Here is a 22,543-nt window from a genome sequence, read left to right on the forward strand (position 1 = left end):
ATGTTACTGTTGATCCTTCGCCTCTCCCTTCCTATAATCCTTCCTTGCATTTCATTTCGTTTCATTTCGTTTCATTTCCTTTCATTGCGTTTCACTTTTTCGTTTGCAGCTCATTCTGTTTTTGTGTGAGTTTTGCGGTTCACGATTTTTTTTTTCATCCCAATTATTATTATTAGTATTTTTCAAAGTATTTGCATTTTTTCGCTTTTTTTTTTTTTTTTTTTTTTTGCTTCTTGTTCTGCGCGCTGGGATTTTGAAGCGAAATCCTCGTGCTGCTGCTGCTTCTGCTGCTGCTGCTGCTGCGGTGGGATGCTGGTGCTCATCTGCACTCTCGTCCAATGCCGCCCTCTTCGCTGCCCCATCGCTTGGTGCGCGTGCGATGACGCTGCTCAAACAGCAATCCAAACCAGAAATTTCTTTTTTGCTTCAGTTTGCTTTTTTTTTTTTTTTTTTTTTTTTTGGAGAGTTGTGCTCGCTTTCTCCTCCGCTTCCAATCCCCACAGCGCGATGACCTCCGGGTCATTGACCCTGCACGCACAGTCACAGACTCGCCTTCTTGTCAAAGTGCGATCTTTGTTGCGCTGGTTTGGTCTGTCGCTCGATCGCCTTTTTGACAATCATTTTTTTGCTGCGATCTTTTTAAATTTTTGATGCCTTTTTTTTTTTTTTGAATTTTGCACTTTTTTTTTTTTTTGAATTTTGCACTTTTTTTTTTTTTTTTTTGCGATCGGTCCCCCCTTCCCTTCCTTGCTCCATCCATGCACAATGCTGATTGCACCCCCTCCCTCGCCCACTCGATGCACGACTGGCTTGCTTGGAATGGCCCGTCGACTGCGTTGCATTGAAACAAAGCAAGCGCAAAAAACCCAGTTTTTATTTCGCCATTCAAAACCTTCCTTTTTGAACAGTTTGTTGTTTTGTGAATCTTGTTTTTTTTTTTTTTTTTTTTTGCTTGCTCGATTTCGCTGCGAAATTCGTCCGCAATGCTTTGTCTCTCCATCGGTGCTCTCTTCAGCATCGACCAGTCAGGACATCTGTTCTGTGGCAAGGGGTGACTGACTGGCAGATGACTGGAGCGTGGAGGTCGATGATGAGCAGTGTGTCAAATCTTGCTGTTTTTTTTTTTCTCTTTTTTTTTCTCTTGTTGCCTTGTTGTCAGGATTCTTTTTATTTTTTTATTTTTTATTTTTCGCTGGTGGTTTAGATCTCGCGAGTGTCGGTCTTTCTCGGATGCCCATTTGCGAGTTTCGCCGTTCCTTCATGCTGTCTTCTGCCTTCTCGATGGTCACGATCGTCATTGCACGAGCTGTTGTTGACGTAGACCATTGCACATCCGATTTCTCCTTCTTTTGATGATATCTGTCAATTTTTTTTTTTTTTTTTTTTTTTTTGGTTTTCCCCATTTTCGACCTTCGCGATCTGTGTTGATCGCCTGTTTTTGGCAGTTGTTGATCGATCGCTCTTTCTTGGCTCGTTCATGTTCTGCTGTTCTGCTATGCGGCATGTGCATGGCCTTCTCGTCCTTGTATTGGCAACACACTCACTTTGCGCCGTTGTATCTTGCGGTTGTCCAGACGTTAAAAAAACCCAAATTCTAGACATTCACAATGGACGCGATCAAGAAGAAGATGGCTCAGATCCGCGAGGAGGCCGACGCCAACCTCGAGCGCGCACAGCAGCTTGAAGTCGAGCTCAAGGACGCCCGCGAGCGTGCCGACAAGGTATGCATTTGTTTGTGAGAATTTTTTCGCGAAAATCAACCCCTTTACTCATCCCTTCACTCATCCCCCAAACAAAAAAACCACACAGGCCGAGTCTCAGGCTGAGGCTGCCACCCGCAAGATGCGCCTGATCGAGGACGACCTCGAGACCGCCGAGTCCCGCGCTGCCGACTTCCAGAAGCGTTGCGGCGAGGCCGAGAAGCGCGCTGAGGAGTCTGAGCGCTCGCGCCGCGTCTTTGAGTCTCAACAGAGCTCTGACGACGACCGTGTTGAGACTCTCCAGGCTCAGGTCAACGCTGCCCGCAAGAAGGCCGACGACCTCGAGAAGGACGCTGCCAACGCAAACCGCAAGGTCACGCTGCTCGAGAACGACCTCGAGCGCGCCGAGGACCGCGCCATTGCCGCCGAGAAGAAGCTGAAGGACCTCGAGCGCAGCCTCGACGACGCCAACGCCTCGCTCAAGTCGGTCAAGGTTTCCGACCGATTTGACCGCTCGGACGAGCTCCAGGACAAGCTCAAGCAAGTCGAGGACAAGTACCGCTCTGCTGACCTCCGCGCTGAGGCTGCTGAGCGCAAGATCCGCGATCTTGAGAACCAACTCGAGAAGATCGACGACGCTTACGACCGCGAGAAGGCTGCACACGCCAAGTGCCAGGCCGAGCTCGAGGAGATTCAAGCCCAGCTCAAGGATCTCTAAGGAGGGTTGTTTTTGTTTTTCACCCCGCTTGTTTGTACTCGTTCAGCCATCTTTTTTGCCCATAATCACATATAAAGCACACAAAAAACAAAAAAACAAAACAACTCTTACAGCGATCCTTGGGCAAATTGATGCTCACGAGCGCCTTTTATCCTTTCCCTTCTCTTCCCTTCTTTGTTTTTGTTGGTTGTTGCCGTTCGCTCCTGGTTGATGCTGTCGTTGACCAACCAAACACAAGAAAATGCGCTTTGTTAAATACATTTTTGATTTTTGATGTTTTGATTTTTTTTTTTTTTCGTTTTGTCTTGTTTTTTCTGTGACAACGACAAAAACAGAGCACACAAAAAAATCACGTAACAAGGTATGCGTGCGACTCGACGAGCAACAACAGCGGCACTCGAACCAACGCAACGACGTAGTTGACAAGTGAATCACTGCGCAGATCATCACGCGTCAAACGACGCGTCAAAGTGCTCAATACGGAAGCCTTCTATCCCGCATTTGGCGCCAGCCAGTCGGCAGCCAAACCGCAACGCCTTATCCAATGGCTTGCCAGAGCGCATTGCATGAATAACACCAGCAACAAACGTGTCGCCTGCGCCAATCGTGTCCACAACCTTTACAGGTTCAAATGCGGGGCAGTTGAACACATTATCCGCCTCATCGAGAGCGCATGCACCTTTCTCGCCCCATCCGCAAATGAGAGCAGATCTGCGCGAGGGTGATGCGAGAGAGAGGGAAAAACGGAAGTTTTGGTGAGTTGGCAAGAATGGACAGACAGCCGCATGCCTCATCGCATCCCCAGCCTTACCGCTTTTCGTTCTTGAGCCGCATCAGCTCGAGCAACTCGAGAGCACTCGAGCACTCGCGCGACTCGGCAAACTCCTTTGAGAAGAATACCTGAAATAAACGAGGAGAAACGTGGAGCGGCGTGTATCGTGAGCAATACGAATGCCACAATACAGTACAACACCACACACTCAAAAGCCGGATTTCATCAAACAACCAAAGCGGTCAACATACCACGTCTGCATAGACCAACAAGGACTCGTAGTTGACAAGCTTGGCGCGCTCGACCTCGAGCGAGATTTTGATTGGTGGGCGCTTGTTGATGTGCTTCTCGTTGTATGCGTGAATCCAAGCCATCATGATGGTAGTCTGAAGCACGCCGCGACATTCGTTGGTCGGTTTGTTGTGAGAAGGGTGAGAAACTAAACTCCAAGAGAGCCAAAATCGACTTTGGCAGCGAGACTTGGACTCACCTGTTCGACGTTGCGGCCTTCAAAGTGCACCCAGTCGTAGTCGTCGAGATCGATGTGCGAGACGACGTCCGTGGCAGCAGTGAGCTCGGGCAGATCGCGCCAGTGCACAATTGTGCGGCTGCCGTTCGCGTCATTCAGCGTAATGTACGAGGTCGGCAGGGAGCAGCCGGGGTACATTCGGCAATGGCTTGTGTCGACATGGCACGCATGCAGGTCGTGCAGCACAAAGCTGTTTTGCAGGTAAGCGGGAAGCACGCAAAGTGAGGTGAGATTTTCAGAGCGAGATTTTTCAGAGAGGGGGGTAGGGATTGCTGTTTCGCTTTAGTAATGGGTTGATAAGCTCAAATTATTGCTTCAAAGGGCTGATTTTCCAGTTACGCGTTTCTCACTAATAAGTGCTAAATTTTTCTCCTTTCAATTTTTCAATCTGCGTCCATCCAACTCGCCCAAAACGCGCCCCGCGCTTCTCCCTCCCGCACAACGCGTCGCTTCATCAGACGCCGCACGTCGAATGCCAACCAACGTGCTGTGCAAGCGACGGGATAAAGGGTGGGCGATGGGCATGGGGTGGTTGGTCAGAACGAAAACGACACTTGCTGCTGCGAACGTACTTTGCGTCGGGACCGGGCGCGAGCGTCGAGACGAGGCAGGTTTTGACGCCGAGGACGCCGCCAAGGACGGCAAGCGTGTTGGCTGCGTTGCCACCGCGGGCTCGGCGGGAGCGCGTGGCCCGCAGCGCCTCGTCCTCGGCAGGGTAGTGCTCGACGTGGTTGATAATGTCCAGCGTCACAATCCCGACGCCAAGCAACTTCTTGGTCATTGCTAGTGCTGTACTGTACTGTCGGAAGGAAAAAAAAAAATCAAGACTGGACGAGCGACCAAAAAGTCATGTAATACAGTACGAAGCGGCAAGAAGGAACTCAAAACTGTAGATCGAGTATGTTTGATCCAACAACGAAATCTTCTTTTTCATCAGCGCTTCGCGTGAAACACCAACCACATCAACCAAATGCAAAGACAACGGACAACATGACAAGCAACATCGACCAAAAAGTGGTCGCAGGAAGGAGAAAACCCCCTCCCCAACAACCAGTCCCAACGGATTCTCACAACTTTTTCGAGTTGCGATCGCTTTTGGAGCCGTTCGCACCGATTGGGCTTGCGCTGGGCCCACTTCCACTGGCCTGAGCCACGGCAGGAAGCACAACAGCGTTGGAGATGGGCGGATTCTTGAGTTCCATGCGTTGCACGAGCTCAAAGTCGGACGGCAGGCGCGAGAGCAGGTCTGCAATTTCGTTGTTACCGACGTAGCCTGGAGGCTTGCGGAACTTTTTGGTAAACTTGTTGATGCCTGTTGCAAGGTCGTCCGCGGGGTGGGGTGGAGAGTGGTGAGAAGTCGGGAAAAAACAAACCCCCAAACGAAAACCACTGCTCGAACAACCAGCAAATTTGGCCTAACTACGCACCGGCAACGAGCAGAAGCCAGCGCAATGGAACAATGTACAGCACGATCGTCACTACCAGCAGGGCAGAAACGCAGAGTGCCGCCACAAACGGCACATTCCAGTTGAAAAGGCTGCGATGGCGAAATCCAACCAAACCAACAACGCACGAAATGAAATGAGTCACTCAGCCAGTCAACAAAAAAACTCATTTCGAAACGACCAAACAACGAGTACTGACTTTTTCACACGCTCTCCCGTGGACGCCACGCTTCCAAGAACATTTTGGACGGTTTGGGTAATTTTCTCAATCGCCTTGATGCGCGCGCGCAGGCTGGTAGCAGCAGGCTCTTTACGCTTCCTGCCTTTGCCGCCAGGCGTGTCGTCGTCATCGTCCACATCGTCATCGGTGTCGTTTTCAGCGAAATCGAGCAGATTGTCCGGTTGAGTCGGTCCGTAAATCCGGAACGACATGTACTGGTACCCGAAGGTGGCCAGCAAGAAGACTGGGAGCATCCATACTTGAAAGTACAGGCACATGTAAATGTAGAACTGTAATGGAAGGTCAAAAAGCCGAAAAATCAAACCAAAACACCAACCAAAAAACAAAACCAAGAAATTAAAAAGTTTGCGATGAAGGTGAGGAGACAGAGTTATGACTCGCCCTTGGCGCTCATCATCATGCTCAACCAGTGACACTTACACAGAAGGAAAAGGCACTGCGCATGGGGTGCTCCCACTCAAACACGCTCTTGATGTACCCCAGAAAGTCCGTGATGCTGACAATGACTCGTCGCACTCTCTTGACGTTCAGCATCAGCAGAGCAATCTTAAACTTGGCTTCCGTGTCCAAATAGCGCTGTTCCTTTGGTTCAATCGTTTGGAGCGCAGCTTTGATCTGGAGTGGACCAAAAAAAAATGCGATACAAACATTCTCATCAGAGACAATGAAAACGTACGCAAAATCGCGCCCGCTTGTCCAGCGCAGCTCGTACCAAGTGGTAGTCGAGATGGAGCTCCAATGTTATACTGCCTTTCGTACGATCCAGCAGTCTTTCGTTCTTCAGTAGGTATTGCTGCGCTCGGGGCAAACAATCAGGTCAATTTTCGGCAGCCCGTCAACGCACAAAGCTCGTGTTTCATCCTAAACGCATACCTGAGGTCCGGGCCGAATGTTGAGCAAAGGAATCACCACGCGACCGAGAAAATCGCTCTTGCCGCCCTTGTCCTCGTCAAAGACAGAGACGTCCAAAACCGAGTGAACGTCGCGCACGTCGCTGCAGAACCGGATGAACACCGCAAAATAAGACCAGATCAAACATCAGTCAACCGATCGACCGCTCCACGGCAAGCTAGAAGCGCTCGTCAAATACGCACAAAACAAATTCACGGTTCCAAATGGGATTGAGAGTCTTGAATATAGTATTGGTTTTCAGACGTTGGTTTCCCAGCTCGAGAACGGCGTAGGGGTCACTTGTGCCTGCCGACAAGCAAATGCACGATCGGTGAGGGTGGTACAGCTTTTGGCTCGTTCACCACCGTCTCAAATTGCAGCAAGCGTCCAACGTACCACCAACATCAGCTGCCACCAAACCCTCGGCCTTCATCACTGGAAGAACATTAAGCAAACCGAACAAAAAACAAATTAGCATCTGCAAGTGCAAGCATCAGCCGAGCACAACCTACCGTTCACAGTCAAACATCCAACCAGCTTTTTGAGAGAGAGGTCTTGCCACTACTCGATCGCACAGCGATTCGTGAGATCAGGGATCGGGGACAAGCAAGCAACCAACAACAACAAAAAGTCACCGCTCCGAAGTAAAAAAAAAAACAAACAAACAAAAAAAAAAAAACACTTGCCTTCATCTTGTCAATGGCATCGCCTTGGGAGTTGTCCCAAACTAATGTGAGAAGCAGATGTAATTCACCATGCTCGACATCTTTGAGGGAAATCCAGACATCCTCCGTGCGACCGGGGGCCAGGGAATCGAGCGGAATTTCGCACCAGCCCATCGGCGAGTCCTTGTTGGCAAAGTCCTTGTCAAACAAACGGAGCTGCAACACCTGCGCCTCGTCCGCTACAGCCATTTCCATTTGCTCGAGCCACTTGGGATTGAGGGTTTTGGTAACGACACTGGACCGATACTTTTGGCGACCCAGCTTGAACTTGACGTAGGGATCGGATGATTCTTTGTGCGTTGGAATCGAAGAGAAGCACGACGGGGATGCAAAAGCGCAAAACCCACACAGCAAGCGGAAAGGGATTGAGTCACGACATACTGGGGCCCTTCAAACCCTTCATCAATCCTGCTTTACCAGACGAGTAGTTGCGAACAACGAGATTCCGACCTTCCAGGAGAGTAATTGCAAGAGACCCGCTCCTCATTGTTGCCTGCGCTTGATTTTTGGGGGCTTTGGGTGTGGCACGCCGGCCGCGCTTGGTCTGGAGCAAAAAGAAAAAAAAACCCAGCGAAATTCGAAAAAAAAGTCAGCCCGTTGGTACACCAACAGGTTTATGCACGTTGTCGACTTGCCCATACCAAAGAAAACAACGTAGCAGCGTCCTCGCGCTTTGGAATGAGACGCAGTTTAAGGACGAGCTCCCCGCACTCGACATCCTGAAGGACTGCATTCCAGTGCTTTGGCTCGGCAAGGCCAACAAGAGACGCAACATCAAGCACTGCCACGCCCATCGGGTCATCGCTGCCAGTGTAGTCGTGATCAAACACGGAAATGTGCAGACTCGTATGGACGTCTTCAACGGGGAGCACAAACTTTTCATCCCAACGCGGGTTGAGATTTTTGTGGATGGTTCGCGACTTGAAATGCTCCTTGCCCAGGCGGAATCGGCAGTACGGGTCGGACAAACCTGTTAGTTTTCGCGTATCCGACCATGAGCGTCAGACACAAGTTTAAGGGATGCGACTCAAGCCGCTCAACGAGAATGCAGCGTGCAGAATTTTACCGTTGCGGTCACGGATGGCAAGGTTACGTCCCTCGAGGAGCACAATCTCCAGCCTGTCATACCGAATGTCTGCGAGTGCCGGGGTGCCATCGAGGGTCAATGGCGGGACAGTCTACAAAATTCAAAGCTGTCGGTGAGAAAAAAAACAACACAAAAACAACAAACAAACAAACAGTGAATCAGTGACGGTCGTCCACGCGTACCTTGGCGTGGCGCGACTTGAAGTTGTGCTCGCATCGATCGAGAGCTATCGATCCAAATTTGGGTGTGCTTGGCGTGCTTTTCACAGACTGCGAGTCGAGACGGCTTGCCCGTTTTGCAATCTATCACAAGCGAGAGTTGGGTCAGTCAAACGATGCCAAGAGTTTGTCCAACTTTTCTAGTCAAGTGTGTTGAGCATCAGAGCCTACATCTTCTTCATTGCGATCTGCATGAGGAACGCCACTGGTGCCAGAAATGCCGCGCAAAAACTGGCCGATTCTGGACGTGGAGTGCAACGAGCTAGGTGTCACCCCATTTGCAGTCGTCGCAGTGTGACCGCTTGCAGTCGCGGTCGTAGTAGATGAGCTCGTGGTGGTGGTGGTCGTTGTCGTCGTTGTTGTTGTTGTGGTAGCCGTTGCAGCAGGAGGTACGAGCATGTCAAGCGATGCGGCAGTGACGGCGATGGTCTGGCTTTGAATCTGGTGCTGCTGGTAGTGCACTTGGCTCGAACGATTGTGCATGGACGTCCGGGGACTAATGGAGCCAATCGAGCTTGATTCCGAGCTGCTCAGAAATTCGTCATGCACGGATTCGCTTCCATTGTGAGGCAGTCTCGACGGAGCAGCGACGGACTCTGCCACCACAGCCACGACGGCGTCTTGTGCAGCTGCATGGAAGAACACTGGGTCTTGGTGAGTGGCAGGTCCTTCCGTCAACGTGCCAGGCGTCGTCGTCGTCGTCGTCGTCATAGTCGGGGTGGTGGGTGTGGTTGACGCGGCCGAGGTCGTTGCCGGGTGTGTGCGTCGCTTGCCCACGGCAATGAGCTTGGCAAGGATGGATCGCTTCTTCTTCTTCTTGCCCTTGTCTGGTGTGGCGAGCGAAGTGCTGCTGCTGCTGGTGCCGCTGGTGCCGCTGTTGTTGTAGTTGTTGTGCGATTCGAATTCGACCGACGCGCTGTCGTCCTGGTCGTGGCTGTCGTCCTGGTCGTCGTCGTCGCCGCCGCTGCTGTCACCCTCGACCTTGCTCGCATGCTGCTGCTGATGGTGCTGATGGTGCTGATGGTGCTGGTGCAGTGGTGTTGCATGCGCCTGTGGCGTCTCGGGAATCGCTGCGAGTCGACTGTGCCCAACAATGCCCGCCCCAGCGACCTGCGGCGATGCAGATGGAGGTGCTGCTCGAAAAGCCAAAGGGAGATGGATGCATCAATCACACACAAACCCCCACACACGAGAGTGAGCCACATCATCAAACCCCCCAAGTCGTTCAGTCAGCCATCGAGCGAGTTCCCAATGCCAAAGAGTTCGCTGCCCGGCAATCTCATTCACCGCGTTCTGTCTCCCCGTCAGCGTCTGTCCTTCATTCACTCGTTTCACTCATCAGTCACTCATCAGTCACTCAGTCATCGCGTCGAATTGTGCCGCAGTCGCTGAGAATTGGCCCCCCCCCAACGTCCCGTCCCGCCCATCACCGCCTTTTACGCTTCTGGTCTTGGCAATGCTCAGACGCAATCATCATTCGCGTCGTCGTCAATGGACTGCTCCAGCTCGGCGCGTCCGGCCTGAGTGGGTGTTTTTGCCTTACGCGTCTGCATTATTTGGATGACTTTGCAATTGGCAAAATTGAAAACAAAACAAACAATAGACTGAATTGTGTGTGAAAACGAAACAGAGCGACAGACAAGCCGCAAAATGAACATGCGCGTCGACCATGGAGTAACATCACTGGCAGCAGTGACAGCAGTGGCAGCAGCACGGGCAGCAGCCTCGCTTGGGTTTGGGTGGATCGGCCTCCATTGGCGCGACTACACGATCGTCTTCCACTGCGTCGGTGCTACTGATGCCGCCACCAGTCTTTGGCTTGGTTGCTCTTGTACCGCGCACAGGAGTACGAGTCGGAGCAGGAGCAGCCGAGGGTACCGCCCTTCTTAACCATTTAGGAAAACAATAAAAAAAAAGTCAACAAACAAAATAAAAAAGAAAATAACAATAAACTGAGAGATGTGCTACGAGTAGACGTTTCATGCCACATTCATGCTTACAAGCTCATGTCTCACTGTTTTCTCTGTTTGATATGTCCATGACGATTGATCGAACTGTCCCATTACCAGTCCCTCCTCTTTGCTTTTTGTGATTCTTCGTCACCACTTTGCTCTTTGTTCCCCCATTCTCTCTCTCACTCTTCCCTCCCACCCTTCTCTCTCTCTCACTCTCTCTCACTCTTCCCTTCTCTTGTTCCTTTCTCACACACACACTCTCTCTTCCCACAGTCACCAAGTTCCCCCCTCCCCTTTGCCTCCTTCATTCTGCCACGCATACATCCAACGATGCTCCTGCGAGCGCCATTGCCCGTCCTTCTGCTTCTCCTGCTCGCCTGCCTGTCGCCACTGTCACACACTGCTACCGCTATTGAGAATTGCCAGACGCCCAATACCGCTGACACAACGCTCTGCGACCAATGCGATCCAGACTACGTTCAGTCCAATAGTCACCATCAGTGCTGCCCCAAAGACTCGCCCTACTATTCCAAAACCGAGACCAAGACCAAGACCGAGACCGAGCCCGGCTTCAAATGTGTCGCTGTGAAAGATTGCCCCGATTATGGCGATCCGTCAACGAACACCTGCGTGGACGACTGCCCCGCGCAAACGTTTGTCGACGACGAACGAAACGAATGTGTCCCAGCCAGCGAATGTCCACCTGCGCAACCATTTGGCAGTACTGCGAAGAAGTTCTGCGTGGCTGTAAATGAATGCCCCAAGAGAACGCAGTTCGGTGACTCCGAAACGCACCTGTGCACCGCACAGTGCTCCTCTGGCAGCTTTGGCGATCCGACAAACCTGTGTGTCAAACCAGACAAGTGCCCAGAGGCTGCGCCTTTTGGTGACCTATCGACGCAACTCTGCGTGACTGTCGTTCACTGTTCCTCGACCACCAAGTTTGGTGACTCCGAGACGCACCTGTGTGCTGAAAAGTGCTCCTCGGGTACTTTTGGCGATCCGACAAATGTTTGTGTCAAACCAGACAAGTGCCCAGATGATGCTCCGTTTGGTGACCCAACGACGCAACTCTGCGTGACTGTCGTTCACTGTTCCTCGACCACCAAGTTTGGTGACTCCGAGACGCACCTGTGTGCTGAAAAGTGCTCCTCGGGTACTTTTGGCGATCCGACAAATGTTTGTGTCAAACCAGACAAGTGCCCAGATGATGCTCCGTTTGGTGACCCAACGACGCAACTCTGCGTGGCTGCCGTTGGCTGTTCCACTACGACACCATTCGGCGACCCAACGACACATCTCTGCGTCGCCGCCAAGGAGTGTTCAGATGCCAACAAGTACGGTGACTCCGAGACGCACCTGTGCGCTGAAAAGTGCTCCTCTGGCAGCTTTGGCGATTTGACACACCTTTGTGTCAAACCAGACAAGTGCCCAGAGGCTGCGCCATTTGGTGACCTATCGACGCAACTCTGCGTGGCTGCCGTTAACTGTTCTACTGCGACACCATTTGGCGACTCATTGACACATCTCTGCGTGGCTGCCGTTAACTGCTCCTCAACCACTGAGTTTGGTGACTCCGAGACGCAGCTTTGCGTGGCTGCCGTTGACTGTTCCACTACGACACCATTCGGCGACTCTTCGACACATCTCTGCGTCGCCGCCAAGGAGTGTTCAGATGCCAACAAGTACGGTGACTCCGAGACGCGCCTGTGCACTGCAAAGTGCTCCTCTGGCAGCTTTGGCGATACGACAAACCTGTGTGTTCAACCAGACAAGTGCCCAAAAAATGCTCCGTTTGGCGACCCATTGACGCATCTCTGCGTCGCCGCCAAGAAGTGTTCAGATGACAACAAGTTCGGTGACTCCAAGACGCACATGTGTACTGCAAAGTGCTCGGGTGCATTTGGCGATTTGACAAACCTTGCTTGTGTCGAACCAGACAAGTGCCCAAAAGATGCTCCGTTTGGCGACCCATCGACTCAACTTTGTGTGCCTGAATGTCCCTCGACAAGTGGCGACTCTTCTACTCATCTGTGTGTCGGTGAGTAACTTTTGTGCGGCGGCGTCTATTCATCGCCGTTCATGTTCTCATCCTTTTTTTTGTGTGTGTTTTGCTCTCTTTAGCTTGCCATGAGAGTTGTACAACCTGCACTGGCTCCTCAGACAATGATTGTCTCACTTGTGACAGTGCTGAGGAGCACCCGTTCGCGTCAGCTGCGAACGCTAAAGCCGGAAAATGCACCAAGCTTGGTAATTTGCACGAGAGGTCGCTTATTCGTGTCCTTCGAGAGCTCATTTATCTATTTTGAACGACGCAACAGACGAAATGACATGCTCAGACGCTCAGTTTAGCGGCAAAATCGGTTCAACAGACGTTTATTCGTGTTTCGGTGCGTCTCAGTGTTGTTCCTGTTTCTGCTGCTTCAGGTTGGCGGTAGATGTGTTTTTGTGTGCTCACAATTATGGGAGATTCTTGATGTGGCATGTCACCAGACTGCTCGATGGGCTGTCACACATGCACCAGCGCCAAGACTTGTACGAAGTGCTCGACAAAATCAACGCTGGTGGACGACAGGTGCATTTTCGAGCCAACTTTGAAGAACATTACCTGCAGTGTCGGCGACACTAAAGACATTATCTTTGCAAAGGGGGACATTCAAGATTTCTTCGTCACCTTTGATTTCGAAACACTCAAAGTTGCAGACGACTACAAGATTGCTTGCGGTGATCATGTCAAAACGCACCTCGGCACTGCTCACATTTTCGAAAAGTCGAGTTCATTCCTGATCGACATCCAGCCTCTGCTAGTGACTGTTGTTGCCAAGCCAGCAGTCTCCACCACACCTGCCGCCAGACCCTCGCACGCTGTTGTGTCCACACCAGCGTCCAATCCACCGGACAACTCTGATCCGACCTCGCAGGACGAAGGCAAGTTGTCTCCTTTTGACAGAAAATGGGATGCTGTTGTTCCGTGACGCTGACCGCGCTCTTTGTTGCACGGTTTTTTTCGTTACCTCCACAGGTTCCATTTCAGGCTCAATCCTCATTGCGGTGCTGGTTATCGGTGGCATTTCTGTCTACGGCGTATACTGGCTTCGTTCCAAGGTACGATTTTATCACATTTTGCTGTTTCAAACGAAGGGTTTAGTTCGCAACTCATCAAGCAAACAAAAATCAAAACAAACACTGAATGAATTTGCTTGCAGCGGCGGAGCGGGTCCCACTATAACAGGCTCCCTACCATGGAAATGAGTCCCCTTCCTCACAACAGCGCCGTGTACTGATGCCGAAACCCGTTACTTTGGTGCTGCGGACTCGACAGCAACAAGACTCTGTTTGAATTCTGCAGTACCGCAATACATTGGACATTTTGGACGACTTTGGCAAAAAATAGTTATTGTAGCAGTATTCCAAACCACCGGTCAAAGCAAAGCTTCATTTCTTGTCCTTCTTGTCTTTCTTGGAGGACCGGTCTTTGTCCTTCTTGTCCTTCTTTTCCTGCTTTTCCTTTTTCTCCTGCTTTTCTTGCTTCTTGTCCTTCTTGTCTTGCTTCTTGTCCGCCTTCATGTCGACTTCGGCCGGCAGTTTCTTGCTCTTTGAGTCCGTTTTGCTGGCCTTGTCCTTTTTGCTGGACTTGGCCGTCGAGCTGGAATCATCGAGCTGCGAGTCAATGTCCATGGCGGTCGGGCCGCTCGACTTGTCTCGAGGCACTTGCTGGTCGGCGCTGCTCTTGGCGCTCGCGACATCCGAGTCTGATTGCAATCGGCTGGCTTTGGAGGCAGGAAGTGTCGGTTCTTCATCACTGCGTCGCTTCTGCGGAGTGGTGGCCTTTGGCAGCGGTGAGGCGGGCACAGAGGATGCTGGCGAGCTGGTGGCGCTTTTGGCTGCCGCACGTTGCGCTGCGAGCTTTTCAGCGAACGCACGCTCTTGCTCCTCAATACGGGTCAACTTGCCGTGCAGACCAAGACCATGCCGTGCGGCTTTGTGCGCGGTGCGGCCGCCGCAAGCTTTGAGAAGGTCGTCATCGTTCATTTGCGACCGAGTGTCAATTTTGCGCTCGTTGCGGTCGTCGTCGCTGTCACTGCTGCTGCTGTCGCTGTCGCTGTCACTGTCGCTGTCACTGTCGCTGTCGCTGTCACTGTCGCTGTCACTATCACTGCTGTCGCTATCGTCAGCGCCGCGCTTTAACTTTGCCAGGCTTCCAATGTTGACGTAGAAAATGTTGGGCGCCCGCACCACGTCCCGCGCGTCGGTGGGGTGGAATTTTCGCCTCGCGCGTCGTCGTTGCTCAGCCTCCATGTGCTTGCGCATCATAATTTCGATATCGCTACGGTACTCCTCGGTGGCGCGGACAAACCCGCTGTAAAACGTGTCTCGCGATTTGACCAAGGTCGGTCGTTTGGCGCTCACCATGGTGCGCTCCGTTGTGGACTGCTTGACGTTGACCTGTGAGAGCACACCGAATAGAGAATGGCCGATGGGTGGGGGACGGGGAGCGAGAGCAGGAGAGCAATTGGTCAACGAACGAACAGCAGAGCGGTTAGTTTGAAGGTCAACAGGCAATAGTTGGAGTGTTTCTTGGCCAGGGAACATCCCTTTACCCCTCCCCCCGGGGGGCTCGGTTGAACATTCAAGTCAAGTCGAACTTGAGAGAGTGAAAAACAAGTTACCTCGCCATCGTCGTTGTCAAGGCCATCGCTTTCAACCACGATTTTGCTTGCTGCGCTGTTGAACACATGGTTCCACCAGTGAAAGCCAAAGAGATCTGCCTTGTGCCCGATCTGCCCAAACAAACAGACGGTATCCGGTTGAGAACACGGGCAGTTCATTGCGGCTTTTGGCTTGGGCAATTGCAGCAAGAGCAGAAGCGTCTGGCCAACCGACTTACGCCCTGAGCGTCGCGCTTGAGGTCGACCTTGAGGTAGTCTGGGATGCCCGACATGCTGGCGCCCAGTCCGCTGCCTCTATGGTTTTTGTATAGCGAGCAAAGGGCAGCGTGCAGTGAGTGATGCTCGTGGTGCTCCGTTTTGAACCTTTTGGCCCCCTGTCCCTTTGCTCCAATGACCCTTCTTGTCGTCTTGCGTGGTTGGTGATGTTGGCTGTTGGTGGTGATGCTGCTGGCTCTGGGAGGGGTGGTGGTCTGGTCGGTCTGGTCTGGTCGTCGGTCAAACCATGCGTGCGCCACATGGAGCTCTTCGACCAACGCACAAGCGAGCCAGCCCAGCCTCAGCGTCCCACAGACCAACTGAGACGCTCATGATGGCACATTGGCGATATCGACGCAACGAGAGAGTGAGAGTATGAGAGGGAGAGTGAGACGCAACACTCACTCCTTCCAGCCGTATTTCTCGAGCTGTCCACGAGCGAATGCGCTTTGCATTGTGAGAGTCTGAGTCTGAGTGGAGTCAAAGAGTGAGCCAACCAGCAACAACAGATAGCAAATAAACAAAACAAAAACAATGCATGAATCAAATCGACCGACATGCGTCTGGTTGCTGGGAGAAGAGCCGTAGAGTCTGAGAAGTCTCAGAAGTCTCAGAATTCAACGAGGACTTGTCTTCCCTCCTCCCCCTCCTCTCCCTCCTTCCCATCTCATGCCAAACTCCTCCGCGTCTTTTGCATCCCATTGTTTGACATCACCTTTTGCCACTCTGGTTTTTTGTTTTTTTCTTCTGCCTTCAGTCGTATTTTCATTTTGCAATGGTAAAAGCAAACGCAATGACGAGTTCCTATGCCGAATTGTTTTCGTTTTACGTGGTTTTTGTTTGTTACGCTGGTCTTTTTGCTTTTTTTTTTTTGCTACCCTTTTTTTCTCGTTCGCCCCACGAGGACGCCCTTACGCTTGTCTCTCTCGCTCTCGCTCTCGCTCTATCGCTGTCCCTCCACACTGCTGCACATTCTGATCACTGACGAATCGTTCTGCTCTGTTCTGTGCCTCTTCATCACAACAGCCGCAGAACGAGTACATTGAGCAGGCGCGCAAGCGTCACGGCTACCGCATGGACCACTTTGAGCGCTTGTAAGCTTGCCACTGTTGTCCACTTTGCCACTCCAAACCGCGAAAACACGAGCAATCGTGCAATGCAATGCAATGCTGCTGCTGCTTCGAAAGCGGATTCGGGGATGCGGCTGCGAGGCGGGAACGGGAAGCTGAGAACGGCGACACACTCCCTCTCTGTCTCTCTCTCCCTCTCTCCTGGGACTTGCTTTGGCACTATGAGAAGGAGCACTTCAACTTCAACTTGGACTACCGGGAGAGAGGCAGAGACAGAGGACTAGGGCTGGAACTCACTGTTTGTTGATGACGACCCCCTCCTCCATTCAACTACTGCCCATACAGGCGAAAGCGCGAGGCTCGTGAAGGCCACAATCGCTCCGAGTATGCACAGAACGTCACTGGTCTCAAGGCCAAGCTGTACAACAAGAAGCGCCACACCGAGAAGATTGAAATGAAAAAGACGTAAGTTCGTATGTCGCCGTGTTCTCACAACTACTACTGCGTCATTGGATGGGTCAAGCTCACTCGGACATTGACACACGACTCTCGTTTGCTTGCGTCTGAAATCATGGCAGAATCAAAATGCACCAGGAGCGATCCAACAAGCAAAAGGACGACTCGGCTGTGCCGCAGGGTGCCGTGCCGGCGTACTTGCTCGACCGCGAGGGCCAGTCCCGTGCCAAGGTGTTGTCAAACATGGTCAAACAAAAGCGAAAGGAGAAGGCAGGCAAGTGGGATGTGCCATTGCCGAAGGTGCGCGGTATCGGCGAGAGCGAGGTCTTCCGAGTGGTCAAGACTGGCAAGCGCAAGATTAAGGGCTGGAAGCGCATGGTCACCAAAGCAACGTTTGTTGGCGAGGGCTTTACCCGCAAGCCGCCAAAGTACGAGCGTTTCATTCGACCCATGGGTCTTCGATTCAAGAAGGCGCACGTCACACACCCCGAGCTTAGTGCCACTTTCTGTCTCCCGATTGTCGGTGTCAAGAAGAATCCGCAGTCGCCCCTTTACACACAACTTGGCGTTATCACTAAGGTGAGTTTTTGGGGCTGTTTGTGCGCGGGGATGCAGTGCGTTTTTGTGTTTGGTTGTATGCTGACAACTTTGATTGTCTTCGTTTTCTCTTTTAGGGTACCATCATTGAAGTTAATGTCAGCGAGCTCGGTCTTGTCACACAAAACGGCAAGGTTGTCTGGGGCAAGTACGCCCAAGTTACAAACAATCCCGAGAACGATGGCTGCATCAACGCCGTTCTGCTTGTCTAACGTTGTCAGGCAGTGTGTTGCTGCATGCACATCTTATTCCCGGAATTCTCGCGTAAATTTGCTTGTTCATTGGTGGTCTTTTGTCGTGTGATTTGTGAAATGCTAGTAAAAGAACAAAAAACAAGAAGAAAACGAAAACGAAAAAACCCCAAAGCTCAAAACAATCAAACTAGAACTTTTTAGTGTTATTGAAAACGACAAACAAAGCACGCAAACACAAGAGGCATGTTCACAACACATACACATTACTAAAAATGACGCGCAAAAACAACAACAAAAACAACGTGCGCACACACGATGGAAAACGCTTTTTACTTCTTGGAGAATGTGACGCTCAGGTTGTTGTCGCCCATCTTGTAACCGTGCAGTGTTGCCTTTGCGTTGGCAGCAATACCTTCGTTCTCGTACTCGACGAAGGCAATATCTGCGCGGTTTGGCACAAGGCGGACGTCGCACGAGCCAGCGGTATACCCTCGGAAAAGGTTGAAAATGTCGTCTTGCGTGATTCCTTGGGGCAGGTTTTGCACAAACAAGATGTTGTGTGGGATCTCGGGTGCTGGCATCACAAGGGGGACAGGACACACAGAACAAGCATCCAACAAACACAAATGAGCCGAAAGCTCAATCCAAAGCAAACCAAAGCAAAGCAAACCGCGACCGAAAAGATCAGCCTACCTTGGCTGAAGCCAAACCCTGGCTGCTGTTGCTGGAGCATCGGGGCGTGGTTTCCTGCGGCGGCGGGCGCCTCAGTGTTCATGGCCTGCGCGTCGCCGTTGGACGATGCAGCGGCTGCGCCGTTCGGGTTGCGCTTGCCGGGCTGCTTCTCGCCCTTCGGCCGCTGGTTTTTGGGGATGAATGGGCGACGGACGTGCGAGTCTGGCTCTCCGTTGAATCGGCCAACGGCGTATGATCGGGACTTGGCGAATGTGATTCTCTGTTTTTTCGGGGTTGACGTTAGAGACCAAGGATTGATGAACGATTCAAGCTTGGTTCGTCCGTTCGCTCGTTCGTTTGTTCGCTTACCATCGGCTTTCCGTAAAAGCTGAATCCTTGGAGCGAGCGGAGTGCGTTGGCTGAGCTTGTGATATCGTGGAAGACAATGAACGCCTGTCCGCGCATCTTGAGCGTCTTGAGCGCGACAATGTCGAGGACGGGGCCGAACTGGGTGAAGATTGTATACAGCGCAGCGCGGAGCTCTGGTATTGACACAGGGGGGAAGTGAGACAGAGTGAATGAGAGTGAGAGTGAGATCAAAGGCTCCAGCGCCCCCCCCCCTCGTCCAACCATCGCACTGCGCGAATCATGAGAAGCAAGCCTGTTAAAAGCAGTGCTATCAATGAGACCGAGACTGAGACTGAGACGGGAAGCCCCCAGAGAGCACAGACACGGCAGTACAATGGATCGAACTCACTCCCCCTGCCTCACTCCCCCCGCCTCACTCCATCGCACAGACAGACACACAGATCAAGCAGTGTCAACAACAACAACAGAGCGACTGAAGACTGAAGACTGGAGGACTGATGACTGGAGGACTGAGGGACCTGAAGCCTCGGCTCTACTGCAGCACGACGCCAAAGCAACGATCTCTCAATGCTTCAATGCTTCAATGCTTCAATGCTTCAATGCTTCAATGCTCAATGCCCCCTTCATCATGATGTTACTATGACGAAACGCTCCACTCGTTTTACCTTCCTTCTTGAGCTTCTCGTTGAGATTGTTCACGTAGAGCGTCTGGCTCGGTGGGATGCTCGATTGCTGCTGCTGCTGCTGCTGCTGCTGCTGCTGGTGATCGACTTCCATCATGAGAAACTAAGAAACAAGAAAATACAAAGAATAAGAACTGGAGGATAAAAAAAAAAATTGACTCAAATCTAAGAGCGAGAGTTTCGACTTGGATTCTAAAGTTCAATGCTCAGCCAGCCACTTTGATGCAAAAGAGTTTCATTTTTTGAACAGTGAAACATCCACAACCAAAGCCAAATTCAAACAACGCAATAGAACAGCCAGAGAGAGTGAGACAGAAAGAAAGCGGTGGAACGACAGTGTGGCTGCCTCCACCATTTTCATTTCACCATCTCACCACAAGCACAAGGCACAACCCTACAAGTACAAGATTCCAAAAATCATCACAACGCTTGAACCGAACAAGCCGAGTGGCTCGCTCAGTCACCATTTCATCCATAACAAGAAAACGCAGAAGCCAGTCCACGAAACAAAGAAGAGAAAAGAGAAAAGAGAAAAACGAAAAGAAAAGAAAGCAGAAACAAGATCAACCTAAGAACGCGCATACTTGGTGTCGTACACCCGCTTGGCAACGTCAAAGACGCGCAGGAAGGCAAGTTTGACGCTGCAGTCGCCAAAGTACTTTTGCATCCACAAGTCCATCAGATGGCGGTGTGTCTTGGAGTACGACTGCAGGTACTTGGACGGCTGCGTTGCGATTTGGTGGTGCTTAAAGTACGCGTCGCTCGTCCGCCACCACTGGGCGTTGGCGTACTCGAGCTTTTCTTCTTCGGTCAGCGCGTCGAAGATGGCCAAAATGCACCCAATCTTGTCCGGGTTGCGGGCCTTGAGAGCCGACTGGTCGCCGACGGGCGAGATGAACTCGCTCAGCTGCGAGTTGAGCAGGGCAATCTGGTTGACCATTTCTTCGGGCAGGGTGACGGACAGCTTTTGAAGCGTGAATGGCGCAGCCTTCACACCGTGACGGTATGGCCCAGAGCGGTCCTTGTTGCTTGGCGTGGCAGAGGCCGAGCCGCCGTCTTCGGCCTCCTCGGCGCTGTCGGTGCCTTGGGACGCTCCGGCAGCCATGGCGGCTGCGAGCAACGAGGCGGCACGACGCGCAGAGCGGGGTCGCCTGCCCGAGCCAAAGTCGAGATCGCGCTCATCGTCTTCGTAGGCAAGCCGGCTGCGTTTGCGAACGCCGCCGCCGTCTTCTTCGTCGTCCTCGGCTGCCTTTTCCTCGTCGTCTTCGCCTGCTTCTTCGTCTTCTTGCTCGTCTTCTTCGTCTTCCTGGTTGTCGTCCTCGTCCTCGTCCTGGCCGTCCTCGGCATCCTCCTCCGCTGCGTCTTCGTTCTCGGACTCTTCCGTCGCCTTGCTTCGAGCGACAGACTTGCGAAGACCTGCAGCAAGCTCGCGGCTGTCCAAGGCCATCGCGGCAGACTCGTCCAGCGCGTCAGCCGGCACGGGAGAGGCCGTGCTCGAGCGCGACATGCCGGTGCGCGGCGGTTTGGCGGGCGATTGGCCATGGGTCGGAGTGGCAGGGGCGCTGTAGCTGGTGGCGCCGTCTGCAGCCGCCGCCGCGGCGAGCCGACTGCTGGTGCTGCGGGTAGCAGCCAGCGGTGATCTGGGCGGGGTGTCCTTTTGCGTCACTTGCCGCAATCGGCGCGTGGCGGTCGACGTGTATCCTCGCGTGTTGGCGCCAAAGCCGCCGCTCGCAGCCGAGTTTTGGGCCGCTGTACTGGCTACTTGACTGCCACAGTTGGTGCAGGAGGGTGTTAGGTTGATGTTGAGCGAGAAGCAGCCGTTAATGTTGCCAAAGGCGTCGCGCGTGGAAAAGTTGAGCTGCAGCGGTGTGCCTGCCTGCGCCGTGACCGAGGCCATGTTTGCCATGGTGACCGGACCCTGCACCTGGGAGCCGAAATTGAACTGCGACGACGCGCCGGACGGCAGCGCGGGTTGGAACATGGGAGCAGGCGAGGCAATGCCAGCGTTGGCGGCAGCCAGGCTTGCCGCTTGTGCAAACGGGGATTGCGGCATTGGCACGCTGGACGACATTGGTCCTGTTGACGAGTACTGCGGGTATGGCCCAGACGACGCGACCGGCGTGGAGATGCCACTGACTCCGCTGCCGATTGGGACGCCATTGTTGAAATTCATGCCATTCGAAAAGTCTGGCGCGCCAGCGCCGCCCATCGCGCCGGGCAGTCCCGCCAATAAAAGAGGCTTGAGCATGGAGCCGGACGAATTGCCAAACGGGGTGCTGGCTCCGCTCGATGCGGTCGGAACACCGCCTGCGCTGGCCATCATCAGAGTGACCGCTGCGTTGTTTGCTTGCTGGAGGTTTTGGGGATGGTCAAATTTGGTGGCTGCGTGCTCTGCAAGTAGTCCACCGCCTGGGTCTTTTTTCATCCAGATCCTTTGCCGACGGGGTTTAGAGTTTTTCGTATAAAACTCCAAACGATGCACAGCGAGTGAGGGGGGGAGAGATGGAGAGAGTTGTTCTGATCTCTGAAAACGCAAACAAACAAACAAGAGAACCAAGGAGTTAGTTTTTTTTTAATTCAGAAGCAGGATTCAAAGATCAACAAACTACACATAATCCAAGACAATCGTCGATAGTTCGCGGTGGTTTGTAATATCAGAGATTTGCAATGGAGTTTGCTATGCTCTGCTTTTTTTTTTTTTTTTTTTTTCTTGGTTCAAAATCGTCGCGAGTTCAATTCGGAGGTTGGTTTGTCGCGAATTTGACTTTGGCAGCATGCGTGCGTGGAGCGTTCACCCGCCGCCGCACACACCAGCGTGTAGCCCTGCGGCTGAAACCGACCGTGGCGCTGGAGCGGCGGCGGGAGAGTGGCAGGGAGCGCGGCTGGAGAGCGGCAAAAGGCGTCCTCGTGGGTTCGGATGCGAGGTCAAACGTGGGCATTGTGCAGCGATTCTCGGCCACCAAGCAGCACCCTTCTCCACCGCACTCCACCTCGGCGCGCCGCGTCCGGTGCAAGCGGATTCGGACGAGTGCGTGCGCATCATCAGCCGGCCGCGCGGACAACGTTGCCGACGACCCTCAGTGGGACGCGATTGTGGAAAACTTGGGGAAAATCGGCGTGGCGCGAACCTCAAAAACCTCAAGTTGCACAATCGAAGACGACAACTTACGCGAACAAGATTGAAGAAAGAGAAAGGGGGAGGGGAGGAAAGAGAAATGAACGCGGGTATTGAGTTTGAAATTTAAAAGAAAAAAAAAAAAAAAAAAGAGCGGGATCGAAGGATGGAAGGACTGAGG

The 22,543-nt window shown here is 52.5% G+C and overlaps 8 protein-coding genes across 8 annotated transcripts; 3 read left to right on the forward strand and 5 right to left on the reverse strand.

Annotated features, from left to right (window-relative positions):
- The first annotated feature begins 888 nt into the window (after window positions 1–888).
- Window positions 889–2,693, forward strand: CAOG_02771 (hypothetical protein). Its single transcript, XM_004349474.2, has 3 exons — window positions 889–907; window positions 1,575–1,721; window positions 1,810–2,693. The coding sequence occupies exons 2-3, from the start codon at window positions 1,608–1,610 to the stop codon at window positions 2,416–2,418; spliced, it is 723 nt and encodes a 240-aa protein (XP_004349524.1). The 5' UTR covers window positions 889–907; window positions 1,575–1,607; the 3' UTR covers window positions 2,419–2,693.
- Window positions 2,663–4,546, reverse strand: CAOG_02772 (ketohexokinase). The gene is made up of 5 exons (XM_004349475.2): window positions 4,292–4,546; window positions 3,681–3,909; window positions 3,442–3,576; window positions 3,230–3,318; window positions 2,663–3,129 (listed from the first exon to the last, which is right to left on the reverse strand). The coding sequence occupies exons 1-5, from the start codon at window positions 4,498–4,500 to the stop codon at window positions 2,865–2,867; spliced, it is 927 nt and encodes a 308-aa protein (XP_004349525.1). The 5' UTR covers window positions 4,501–4,546; the 3' UTR covers window positions 2,663–2,864.
- Window positions 4,547–4,555: 9 nt separating this feature from the next.
- Window positions 4,556–9,920, reverse strand: CAOG_02773 (hypothetical protein). Its single transcript, XM_004349476.2, has 16 exons — window positions 9,870–9,920; window positions 8,498–9,459; window positions 8,291–8,410; window positions 8,088–8,199; window positions 7,663–7,991; window positions 7,439–7,565; window positions 6,983–7,311; window positions 6,809–6,857; window positions 6,693–6,731; window positions 6,500–6,602; window positions 6,279–6,399; window positions 6,118–6,198; window positions 5,826–6,020; window positions 5,364–5,674; window positions 5,147–5,256; window positions 4,556–5,031 (listed from the first exon to the last, which is right to left on the reverse strand). The coding sequence occupies exons 2-16, from the start codon at window positions 8,723–8,725 to the stop codon at window positions 4,787–4,789; spliced, it is 2,499 nt and encodes an 832-aa protein (XP_004349526.2). The 5' UTR covers window positions 8,726–9,459; window positions 9,870–9,920; the 3' UTR covers window positions 4,556–4,786.
- Window positions 9,921–10,413: 493 nt separating this feature from the next.
- Window positions 10,414–13,256, forward strand: CAOG_02774 (hypothetical protein; the record flags this gene model as incomplete). Its single annotated transcript, XM_004349477.2, has 3 exons — window positions 10,414–12,322; window positions 12,470–12,547; window positions 12,775–13,256. Exons 1-3 carry the CDS (start codon window positions 10,612–10,614, stop codon window positions 13,254–13,256), a joined length of 2,271 nt encoding a protein of 756 aa, XP_004349527.1. The 5' UTR covers window positions 10,414–10,611.
- A 394-nt stretch (window positions 13,257–13,650) lies between these two features.
- On the reverse strand, window positions 13,651–15,539 carry CAOG_02775 (hypothetical protein; the record flags this gene model as incomplete). Its single annotated transcript, XM_004349478.2, has 5 exons — window positions 13,651–14,479; window positions 14,618–14,727; window positions 14,952–15,062; window positions 15,170–15,245; window positions 15,490–15,539. The coding sequence occupies 5 exons, from the start codon at window positions 15,537–15,539 to the stop codon at window positions 13,717–13,719; spliced, it is 1,110 nt and encodes a 369-aa protein (XP_004349528.1). The 3' UTR covers window positions 13,651–13,716.
- A 403-nt stretch (window positions 15,540–15,942) lies between these two features.
- CAOG_02776 (TGF beta-inducible nuclear protein 1) lies at window positions 15,943–17,703 on the forward strand. The gene is made up of 5 exons (XM_004349479.2): window positions 15,943–15,984; window positions 16,233–16,300; window positions 16,622–16,741; window positions 16,855–17,311; window positions 17,407–17,703. The coding sequence occupies exons 1-5, from the start codon at window positions 15,982–15,984 to the stop codon at window positions 17,539–17,541; spliced, it is 783 nt and encodes a 260-aa protein (XP_004349529.2). The 5' UTR covers window positions 15,943–15,981; the 3' UTR covers window positions 17,542–17,703.
- A 2-nt stretch (window positions 17,704–17,705) lies between these two features.
- On the reverse strand, window positions 17,706–19,367 carry CAOG_02777 (hypothetical protein). The gene is made up of 4 exons (XM_004349480.2): window positions 19,230–19,367; window positions 18,565–18,737; window positions 18,217–18,475; window positions 17,706–18,097 (listed from the first exon to the last, which is right to left on the reverse strand). Exons 1-4 carry the CDS (start codon window positions 19,342–19,344, stop codon window positions 17,853–17,855), a joined length of 792 nt encoding a protein of 263 aa, XP_004349530.2. The 5' UTR covers window positions 19,345–19,367; the 3' UTR covers window positions 17,706–17,852.
- A 95-nt stretch (window positions 19,368–19,462) lies between these two features.
- Window positions 19,463–22,448, reverse strand: CAOG_02778 (hypothetical protein). Its single transcript, XM_004349481.2, has 2 exons — window positions 22,417–22,448; window positions 19,463–21,771 (listed from the first exon to the last, which is right to left on the reverse strand). Exon 2 carries the CDS (start codon window positions 21,670–21,672, stop codon window positions 19,816–19,818), a length of 1,857 nt encoding a protein of 618 aa, XP_004349531.2. The 5' UTR covers window positions 21,673–21,771; window positions 22,417–22,448; the 3' UTR covers window positions 19,463–19,815.
- Window positions 22,449–22,543: the final 95 nt, after the last annotated feature.

The sequence above is a fragment of the Capsaspora owczarzaki genome (genome assembly GCF_000151315.2).
Source record: "Capsaspora owczarzaki ATCC 30864 unplaced genomic scaffold supercont2.3, whole genome shotgun sequence".
NCBI lineage: Eukaryota > Filasterea > Ministeriida > Capsasporidae > Capsaspora > Capsaspora owczarzaki.

Excerpts from the sequence above, each read along its gene's own strand:
- CAOG_02776 (XM_004349479.2), top strand. Across the intron at positions 16,301-16,621 it reads ATGGACCACTTTGAGCGCTT|GCGAAAGCGCGAGGCTCGTG; the intron begins GTAAGCTTGCCA and ends CTGCCCATACAG. Across the intron at positions 16,742-16,854 it reads AAGATTGAAATGAAAAAGAC|AATCAAAATGCACCAGGAGC; the intron begins GTAAGTTCGTAT and ends AAATCATGGCAG.
- CAOG_02772 (XM_004349475.2), bottom strand. The coding sequence starts at position 4,500 with ATGACCAAGAAGTTGCTTGGCGTCGGGATTGTGACGCTGGACATTATC. Across the intron at positions 3,910-4,291 it reads GCGCCCGGTCCCGACGCAAA|CTTTGTGCTGCACGACCTGC; the intron begins GTACGTTCGCAG and ends CCTGCAAAACAG. Across the intron at positions 3,130-3,229 it reads CGGCTCAAGAACGAAAAGCG|ATCTGCTCTCATTTGCGGAT; the intron begins GTAAGGCTGGGG and ends ACCCTCGCGCAG.
- CAOG_02778 (XM_004349481.2), bottom strand. The coding sequence starts at position 21,672 with ATGAAAAAAGACCCAGGCGGTGGACTACTTGCAGAGCACGCAGCCACC.
- CAOG_02773 (XM_004349476.2), bottom strand. The coding sequence starts at position 8,725 with ATGCTCGTACCTCCTGCTGCAACGGCTACCACAACAACAACAACGACG. Across the intron at positions 6,732-6,808 it reads TGGATGTTTGACTGTGAACG|TGATGAAGGCCGAGGGTTTG; the intron begins GTAGGTTGTGCT and ends ATGTTCTTCCAG. Across the intron at positions 5,257-5,363 it reads ACGGGAGAGCGTGTGAAAAA|CCTTTTCAACTGGAATGTGC; the intron begins GTCAGTACTCGT and ends TCGCCATCGCAG.
- CAOG_02777 (XM_004349480.2), bottom strand. The coding sequence starts at position 19,344 with ATGATGGAAGTCGATCACCAGCAGCAGCAGCAGCAGCAGCAGCAGCAG. Across the intron at positions 18,738-19,229 it reads CGAGAAGCTCAAGAAGGAAG|AGCTCCGCGCTGCGCTGTAT; the intron begins GTAAAACGAGTG and ends TGTCAATACCAG. Across the intron at positions 18,098-18,216 it reads AGGGTTTGGCTTCAGCCAAG|CACCCGAGATCCCACACAAC; the intron begins GTAGGCTGATCT and ends TTGTGATGCCAG.
- CAOG_02771 (XM_004349474.2), top strand. The coding sequence starts at position 1,608 with ATGGACGCGATCAAGAAGAAGATGGCTCAGATCCGCGAGGAGGCCGAC. Across the intron at positions 1,722-1,809 it reads CCCGCGAGCGTGCCGACAAG|GCCGAGTCTCAGGCTGAGGC; the intron begins GTATGCATTTGT and ends AAAACCACACAG.